The sequence below is a fragment of the Lathyrus oleraceus genome, chromosome 1, assembly GCF_024323335.1.
Source record: "Lathyrus oleraceus cultivar Zhongwan6 chromosome 1, CAAS_Psat_ZW6_1.0, whole genome shotgun sequence".
NCBI classification, from domain to species: Eukaryota; Viridiplantae; Streptophyta; class Magnoliopsida; order Fabales; family Fabaceae; genus Lathyrus; species Lathyrus oleraceus.
The window spans coordinates 445,187,528-445,196,909 of NC_066579.1; the positions used below are offsets into that span (position 1 = coordinate 445,187,528).

The window sequence follows — 9,382 nt, forward strand, 5'->3', positions numbered from 1 at the left end:
TAAATTGCGTCAGACCATTCTCTTTCCTCATTTCCCATTTTGTTCAAAATCACTTCAAACTCTCTCAAAAAAAAATTCTCATCACCAACTCAAAAAACAAACAATAAAACTCAAGGAAACTTCAATCAACATCAGAAACATCATCCAACCCTAAAGGAAAGTTGAAATTTGTAAGTTTTTTGATGTTTTGATAAGTTGAGTTTTTGTGTGAATGAGTAGAAATTGACGATTAAGATTAGAAATGAGTAGAAATTGCATATATGATAGTTTAGACATAGTATATTACATATTTGTTGGTTGAAAAGGATGATCAAAATACTTTTTTGGATTGCATGGGTACATTGGCGTCATTGACGCAATTTCAATTGCAAAAAAAATTCGAAATGTGTCTCCGGAATTTATCAATGTTTTAGTTTCCAAGCAAACGAAGATGAATCTCCAGAATTTATTCAATTTTTTTTCTTTTCTTGCTCGTGGTGTTATTTGCCTGTATTAATTGTCTGCTTTAATTTAACTTACATGCATAATGGTTGGTAGACATGATAGACTGAGGCACAGGAGGGTTGCATAACACACATCAATGCGGCGAGAGAAAAGTCAGTAGGTTTTGGAGGCTCCTGGTCCCTCTGGCCATGCAGAGCCATCTACTTCTGGGGCTCGTGCTTCTTCGTCTTCTTCTTCCCGTAGGCGCCAGGTTTTCCCTATTCATACGCACGAGGTACCCGGGTCACCAGTGGTACCGGATGCACCACTATCACCTTCTACTATAGATTCTTTTGAGCCAGTGCCACCTTCTATTGTTGATGCTGCTGAGTCAGTGCCACCTCCGGAGGATAAGACTGCTGCGGATGCTGAGCCATAGGCATTAGGAGGAGGCCGTGTAGATTTGTCACTTGGGAGATGCTTTTTTGGTATACCTGTACTCGAAGTTGAAAGAGGGTTGTATCTGGAAGACGAAGTAGGTCACATGCAGCATCACCTACTGACGATAATATTTATTGGTCTTTTAATAATTCTTTGTCATTTTTGTTTCATATTTGCAAAGCCATTTATGATGATTCGTGTGTTCCAAACTTTTCATTTCAGGCTTGGATCCTCCAACACTTTCTGCGCATCTCCGGTTGGGCGAGTGTACTGATTTACTCTGAGGATATGCCTCGTGCTACTGCTTTTTTCCCCATTCAGAGGGAACCAGACGACTGAGTCTTTCAGAGTGTATCTTGACTGTTTGGTTGCCGAAGACATGCATTTCAACAGCTACGTCGATCATTGTGAGACGCGACCATCTGACGAGATAGTGTTATATTATGGATGGTTGGGATGCGGATCGCGTCTCACTGCTCCTCATCTACGCGAGCGCGTCATGCGACAGTTCAGTTATACCCAAACTATTCTGAGACATCATGTTGTCTCTGCTTCTCCTGCTTTGAAACGTAGAAAGATAGATGATATGTTTGATGATTATGAAAGCCATATGGTACCAGAGGAGGCACATAGTATCATAGTTGTGAGCGACTGGAGCTACGTCGATGGGTATATCAGATGGTTCTTTACGGTGTCACATTCGTACATGGTGCATGCTGCTCCAGGAGATCCGGTTAGGCCAACTCATCAGGAGATACTAGAGGAAGAGCAAGCACAACTAAATCATGTTAAAGATGTCTTGCCTAGATGTTGTTGTATAGTGGAGATTGCGCATGCAGGCATTGACATCGGTATCTTCCCTGATGGGTCTGATGTGAGATAGGTCCTAGATGTCATCATGACGGAGGCACGGGGGGCATTGATGTATCAACGCCGAAGGGCGGGATTGATGGTCGAGGAGCCAAAGGAGGCAGATAAGATGTAGTCCGACATACACAGTAATGCATTAGTATATATTAGTAGTATTATGGATTGTATTTTATTTTGACTTCATGATACTTTATCATTGTTCTCGGTTTTTTTGACATTTTATTTATTTATTTATATATGACAATTTTTTATCATCTGGATTTATGTACGTCATTTTTTGCATATCGCTCGTAATGATTTAAATCTTCATATGAATACACGTAAATAATACATAGTATGTGTTTTAAATCTTAATCTGATACGTTACGGAGATGTATTTCCATAAAATTCATGGAAATGCATTTTCGGTATAATAAACTTGTATAATGACTTTTGAGTGTGATGCATATCATGTGTCTTAAATTATTACCGGGATGTATCTTCAGAATATTTTAATATTCAATCAGAATTTAATGCGTACAGAAGTACATTTTAGAATTTGGAGACATTTTTATATTTTTGTGTGGTATCTTAAAAAATTTAAAAAGTGCATTAAAAATTCTCTTATCTAATTGTCATCCCTCTTTAGTAGTACTAGTATTACATGGAGCCGGAAGTGAATATCTTTATAGAACAGTCTGAGATATAAAACAAGTTGTGGGTTGGCAAACGCGAAGCAACGTAATCCAACAAGGATAGTTGTATGAAATTGGGAAAATCTACATGGCACCTCAAAGTTGTACCTGCACCCCCAAAAAACTTTAATAATATCAAAATAATTTTTCTTATTTTCTGCTTTTCTTAAATTTTTCAAAAAATTTATGGGAAAAAATCCGATAGTAATACCAAAATCAGGTATGTGTATTTATCGGATTATTAAAATATTAGGTAGATAGTAATGGTTTACTAGAAATTTAAAAAATCCAGAAAATCGAATATTTCCCCACTTCTAAAAATCCAATAGTGATATTTTGTAGGGTTGTGATTATACCTCATATATTTACATTTTTATTTTTTTTCTACAAAACTTAAAAAATATTAGTTTTATTTTTATAACAGTTTAATTTCTTATTTTTAATTTTTCACCCTTATTTTTAATTTATTTGAATTAAATGAGAGTTAACTTTCACACAAATATTTTGATATGTAAAAAATGATCGGTGAATAAAGATTATAGATAAACTCATTTTAAACCTTTTTGATTTGTAAGTTTTTATTAGAAAACTTCATTTTAAGTTTTTCATTAAAAATTCTGAAAAATAAAAAATAAAAAACATTTCTAATATGATATATTTTATTTTAAAACTTTTAAAAGAAAACTTGTACTAATATGAAAATATATCTACTATGTGATAAAAAAGATATTTTTACGCTTTTATATTTTTTTACAATAATTTTTGGTAAAAATTTAAAAATATTTTTAGAATTTGGATATGCATCTCCAGACGCATTTATTTCTCAGAAAATTAAACGCAAACGCGTAATTCATCCATATTATACTTAACTAGCGTCTAAACGGGCACTCTCGCACCCGTTTATCCACTTTTCTAAATATACACACGCGTCAAAATATAAACAAATTTTTTATTTGATTTTAATTTATATAATTTAATATATATATATAAATATATATATATATATATATATATATATATATATATATATATATATATATATATATATATATATATATATATATATATATATATATATATATATATATATATATATATATATATATATATATATATATATATAAGATAGAAGTTATTATTGGAATGGAAGTTACATTTTGAGAGGATGGTGAAAAATTGCAAAAACCAACTTTGATAGTTATACATATTTAAAAACGGTAAATTTTTATTAATATTTTATTTTTTAATTAAATAAATTCTATATATTTTAAAGGTAAATTGGAAATGGAAATAGGTCAGCCCAAATCAAATATTCCATTTATATATAGTTATAGATTTCGAAGATTCATTTTTGGATACACAATTTTTTTATACAAAAAGAGAGTTTTCAAATATGCATATCCGTAAAATGTCATGTTGTATTTTATTTTAATTTAGTATGATGTGTATCCAAATAGACAAATCTATTAGTCATGCATCAACAATGGAACAAATATGTAAATACCAATAATGTTCATATTGAAAAAAAAAATTGGAAAATATGAAAACATAAAATAATTCAAATAAAAAAACAAGGAATTCAGTGTTTTTAGGACGGTGTCCTGTATTTAGTCCCTAAATAATCGATTTTTTACGCTAGGTCGCGTAAATATCAGAAACGCAGGAATGGAAGGGACAGAACGTAATGATACATTTCCTATGTGTGTCACCAAAAAGAAGTTTATGTATTACAATCTCCTGGGTTTGTGAAAGAGAATAAATAAAGAATGATGTACAAGCTGCATAAAACATTGTACGGGCTTAAACAAGCTCCAAGGACTTGGAATATGGAAATTAATTCATTTTTCAAGCATCAGGGATTCAAAAAAAATGAAATGGAGTATGATGTGTATGTGCAGCATACCTATAATTGCAATGTGATACTGGTGTGTCTTTATGTAGATGACATACTATTGAATGAGTTGTACTTCTGAGATAAACAAGTTCAAAAAAGTGTTGATGAATGCATTTGATATGACTGGTCTTGAAAACATGGTATATTTTCTAGGGATGAGATTTTTACACTCTGATAAGGGAACTATTTTGCACCAACTAAAGTATGAGCTTGAGTTGTTAAAGCAATTTGAGCTGATGAATCGTAAGTCAACAGTCACACTTGATGTGACAAACCATAAATTGGATTCTGATGTTGATGGTGAGGATGTAGAAGCTACAACATTCAGACAGTTAGTTGGCTCTCTAAGATATCTATGTAACACAGGGACTGACATATGTTATACAGTTGAAATGATAAGTATGTCTATGAATAAGACAAAATGGTCACATTACAAAACTATAGTCAGGATACTAAGGTATGTAAAAGGGACTCTGGAGTATGGTAATTTGTTTCCATCTCGAGTGTTAGATGATGATGAGCTGATATGCTATTCAGACTCAGACTGGTGCAAGGATAGAGTAGACAGAAGAAGCACTACATGATACATTTTTATGTATCTAGGAGCTCCCACTTCATGCTGCTCCAAGAAGCAACAGGTGGTTGCACTGCCAACTTGTGAGACAGAGTACACAGTTGGTGCTTTGTCAGTGTGTCAGGCTGTTTGACTTATGAATTTTTTGTAGGAACTGAAGTTCAAGGTGAGCAAACCAGTCAAGTTGATGATAGAAAACAAATCAGCCCTAAATATTATCAATAATCCAGTGTTGCATGGAAGAAGCAAGCACATTGATACAAAATTTTCTTTTTTGCGCAATCAAGTTTATAATTGAGTGCTTGAGGTTGTTCACTGTAACACTCAGAAGCAACTTGCAAATGTGATGAACAAGACAATCAAAACTTAACACTTAGTCAATTTGAGGGATAACATTGGTGTGGCTGATTTTTTGATCTTGGATATGAATTAATGATGGTGTTAAATGTAATTCAAATTCAAGTTACTTAGTTTTCATTTGATTTTTATTTGAATTTAGGTTATTGTATATAAATCCAAAGTTTGTTACAATTCAATTGTAGTAATGAAATTGAGATTGAAGATTTGAGAAATTGTGTTAGTTACAGAATTTGTTTCTCTCTTTCTACAATTCTTTAATCATCTTCTTCTTCTTCTTGTGCATCAATGAAGTTTCGTTGTCAACTCCAACACACAACCGTAAATATTAGAGTTTGAACTTTAGTGATGATATTCAACCTAATAATATCGACTTCGATTAATTAAGCTTGCATATTTCTTTGATTTCTCTTTCTTTAGGAAATTGAGGTATGTTATCTTAAATTGGTCGAGAATTCGTAATGATTTTTCTACTGTGTTACAATTTTCTTTAATACATAGTTCTATGGGAGTAGGAGAGAGTAATGTCTTCAATTTGTTTGACTAGCTATTTCGGGAGTTTTATTGAAAGAATGTCAAAAAAAATTCACAATTTTTGCAGATTTTATACTCCCTTCGTTCTAAAATAAATGTCTTATTTCTAAAAATTATTTATCTCAAAATAAGTGTTGATTTTAATTTCCAGCACAATTTTAGTTTTGATCTTCCAATTATATTATCTAATTAATACTCTTAATTTTTATTTTTATTTTGCTTTGCATTAATGATAATTAAAATACACCAATAATCAATAAGGATAATTTGGTAAAATCATTATTTTTTCTCTTTCATTTATTAATTTTTTTAATATATGTGAAAGTGTCGAGTATGACATTTTTTTTACAAACAAAAACTTATCTCATATCATTAATCAAATAATGTTCGATATAAGGAGGAACCACATGAATAAAACTACGCTTAGATCAAGAATCGGTTGCCTTCGCTAAAATGTGAGCAACTGTATTCGTTTGAGCTTGACAAACTTTACATCAAAGTTAGGATAAGACTCTAACAAACTCTAAATAGACAAAATAATAAAACTAAACTCGAAAATGCCATTATTGTTGGACTGAATAGTTTGAGTCACTCTTTAGAAGTCATTTTCGAAGGTAATATTTTTCAATTATTCTTTCTCTTTTATTTTTTATTTTTTTAATATATGTGAAAATGTCTAATATGAGACTTATTTTAAAACAGGAGGAATATGAAATTTGCAAACCAAAAACATACTATATTAATTTGGTTCAATGAGAGCACAATTCCTTATATTATCTCGAATTCGTTGTTTTTTTTAATGTTCTTCTCTTAGTTTTGTTTAAGATTTTATTTGTTATTTGTAGTTTTTTTAATCTATTTTTTACACTCATCGTAACACCTCCGTTTTAGCTTTTTGTTAAAAAAGATTACAAGAATAACTTACTGTCTTAAATTGATACTAATAAAAAATAGTTTCAGTATGTGTATGGTCTTCCTAAATATATATATTTTTTTTTAAAATGGTCTTTTTAATATTTATATTTATATTTTTTATCTTTAAAATTAAAACAGTAACTAAAACTGTCGTTATTATTTTAATTGTTAAGTAATAAATCATTCAATAAAATTATTATTAATTTAGTCGTTAAACTGTAATAAACATCGCTAAATCGTAGGATGCAGATAGAAAATTGTAAGAGAATTATCGTTTAAAAGAAAATATATTTTCAGAGATTAAAAATAATATTTAAAATATTTAAATAAAAAGGCTTTTATTCACACATAAATCTTATGGATGAGGATGAGTAGTCGTGGGTCCTACAAATTCAAAGGTAAGACATAGTCAAACATGTCATGCTTCAAATTTCGTTATCACCTAGTAAGAAATTCAACGGAGTTTGAAAGTGATTATAATCAAAACATGTCACATGTGATAATTTCATATAACTTTTTCGATAAAAAATTTAAAAACAAAAAAATGGACCGACCGGCTCAATAAATTTTAAAGTATCTCATAATATATGTTTTATTTGTAATACTTATTTATTTATTTATATGCTTTGTGATTTTAATATTTTCAATAAAATAGTTTTTAGTAACATATATTTAGATTACACACATCTATTTAAATAATATCAACGCTCTCTCTAAATTTTAAATATACATTAATTTTCTTTAACTATAATATAAAATTATTTAAAAGACATTTTTTTTTTTAATTTTATAAATCAAGTTTAGTTGATAATGGTAAGTATGAATATTGTAGTTAATTCATGTCATAGAGATTCAATAAAGTTTTATGTTGGTTGTCGGCTGTCTAAATATAACCCTTTAGTTAAGATAGATAGGATGTTATGTAGTTAAAAATTAACACGAGAATAAAGTAAGTGTAACAAAGATGAAGATGTTATGTTGGATGTATCGTAAGACTAGACAAGATAAAATTATAAATGAAAATATTATATAGAATCTTAGGCTAACACCTATAGTAGAGAAGATATTGAAAAATAGACTTAGGTGGTTTGAGCTTTATAGAAAGAAGACTGATAGATTTTGTGGTAAGGAGAGTAGATCATATAGAGAGAAGACAAACAACTAAAGGAAAAGGAAGATCTAAAAAGACTATAACAGAAGTTATTAAGAAAGATCTCGAGAATAACAATTTGGATAGTAGTAGGGTTCTGAATAGAACATTATGGCAAAAGTTGATCCATGTGACCGACTTTGCTTAATAGAATAAAGTTTGATTGTTGTTGTGTATAAAAAAGTGTGAATTTAAATAAAGTGACAATTTAAATCATTGTTATTTTTATCTAATAACTATAAATTTTACATACAATTAGATACAATCGATCTCTCATCTTGGAGTGACAAATAAACATGTTTGTTCCGTTTAGATCCACTATGCAAAAGCCTGTAAAAAAATAGAGTGGGATAAGACATACATAGTTGAGGGTGCGGACTTAAAACCTTTACCCATCCTTAAAAACATGAGGACAAGACAGGGTGAGTTTGCGGACACTTCTCCTCTAAAGTCTAAAAATTACAAAATTTAAGTTAAGGTTCGCACCTGCAAATGCTAGAAAAAAATGGAGTAGAGCGAAACAGACACATTAGAGGATACAAAACTAAAACTTTGATTCATCCAACAAAAAAGTGCAGACAAAACAAATCAAGCTTATTTTTTCTCCCATAATCTCAGTCGCTACCATTTGATATGAATTAACAAAATTCAAACTCTACTATATATATATATTTTTTCTCTGTTTTATGGGATTGATGATAGACTTAAAGGGAGAAGCTTTTATATCTATATTTTCTTTAGAATGTGTAATTTTTATGGCTTCTAAAGGAGGATGGATAGACTCTATGATTTCTTCATAGTCTTCCACTTGGTACTAGTTCTAACATTAACATCTAAGTACATTTTAGCAGCAAAAGGGTTATCTATTCTTTCTTCCAGAAAAAATAATTCAAATCAGTTAAAGAAGTAAATATTGATCTTATGTTGTTCTAAGAAGTAATAAAACTCTTGTAAATACATTTGAGTCTGTTCTTTGAAAAACATTGAGAAATACCAATTTCTTTTTTCTAAATTGTAGTCAGACTTAAAGTCGGCTCTAATCCAGGATTTGTCAATGACAAATGATTATTCTTGAGTAATGACTCCCAAAATTTGAGATTTAGTAGGAGAGGGTGATTTACGTAAAGATATTGTGTGGGTCTTTCTTTTCCATAAAGCATTAGGTTATTCTGAACAAAGATATTTAACAAGTATATCTTTCATAATTTTAATTTTCTCTTGAATACAAGACAAGAGTAATTGTTCTTCAATTCTTTTAAAATGAATTTCCCCCTATTTATGAAGTTAATGTGTTTCCTTTTATTGTTAATTAATTAATAAAAGAAATTCCTTTACTTTGGACAGAGTTAAGATCTATAATTTTTGTTGATCTAAAAATTCAAATATTATCTCATGTCTTAAGGCTTTGGTAGTAATAGCTAGGTTATTGACGACAAAATGATATAAAAGAGCTGGGAAGGGGGTTCCTAGAATAATAGCTTCTTGAATATTTTTTACTAAAAAAAAGAAGTTTTGTAATAAACCTGATCTTTACGAATCTTGGCCTTAGA

General features: G+C 30.0%; 1 protein-coding gene across 1 annotated transcript; it reads left to right on the top strand.

Annotated features, from left to right (window-relative positions):
* The first annotated feature begins 1,243 nt into the window (after positions 1-1,243).
* LOC127115222 (uncharacterized) lies at positions 1,244-1,747 on the top strand. The gene has a single exon (XM_051046816.1). It carries the CDS (start codon positions 1,244-1,246, stop codon positions 1,745-1,747), a length of 504 nt encoding a protein of 167 aa, XP_050902773.1.
* The last annotated feature ends 7,635 nt before the right edge of the window (positions 1,748-9,382 follow it).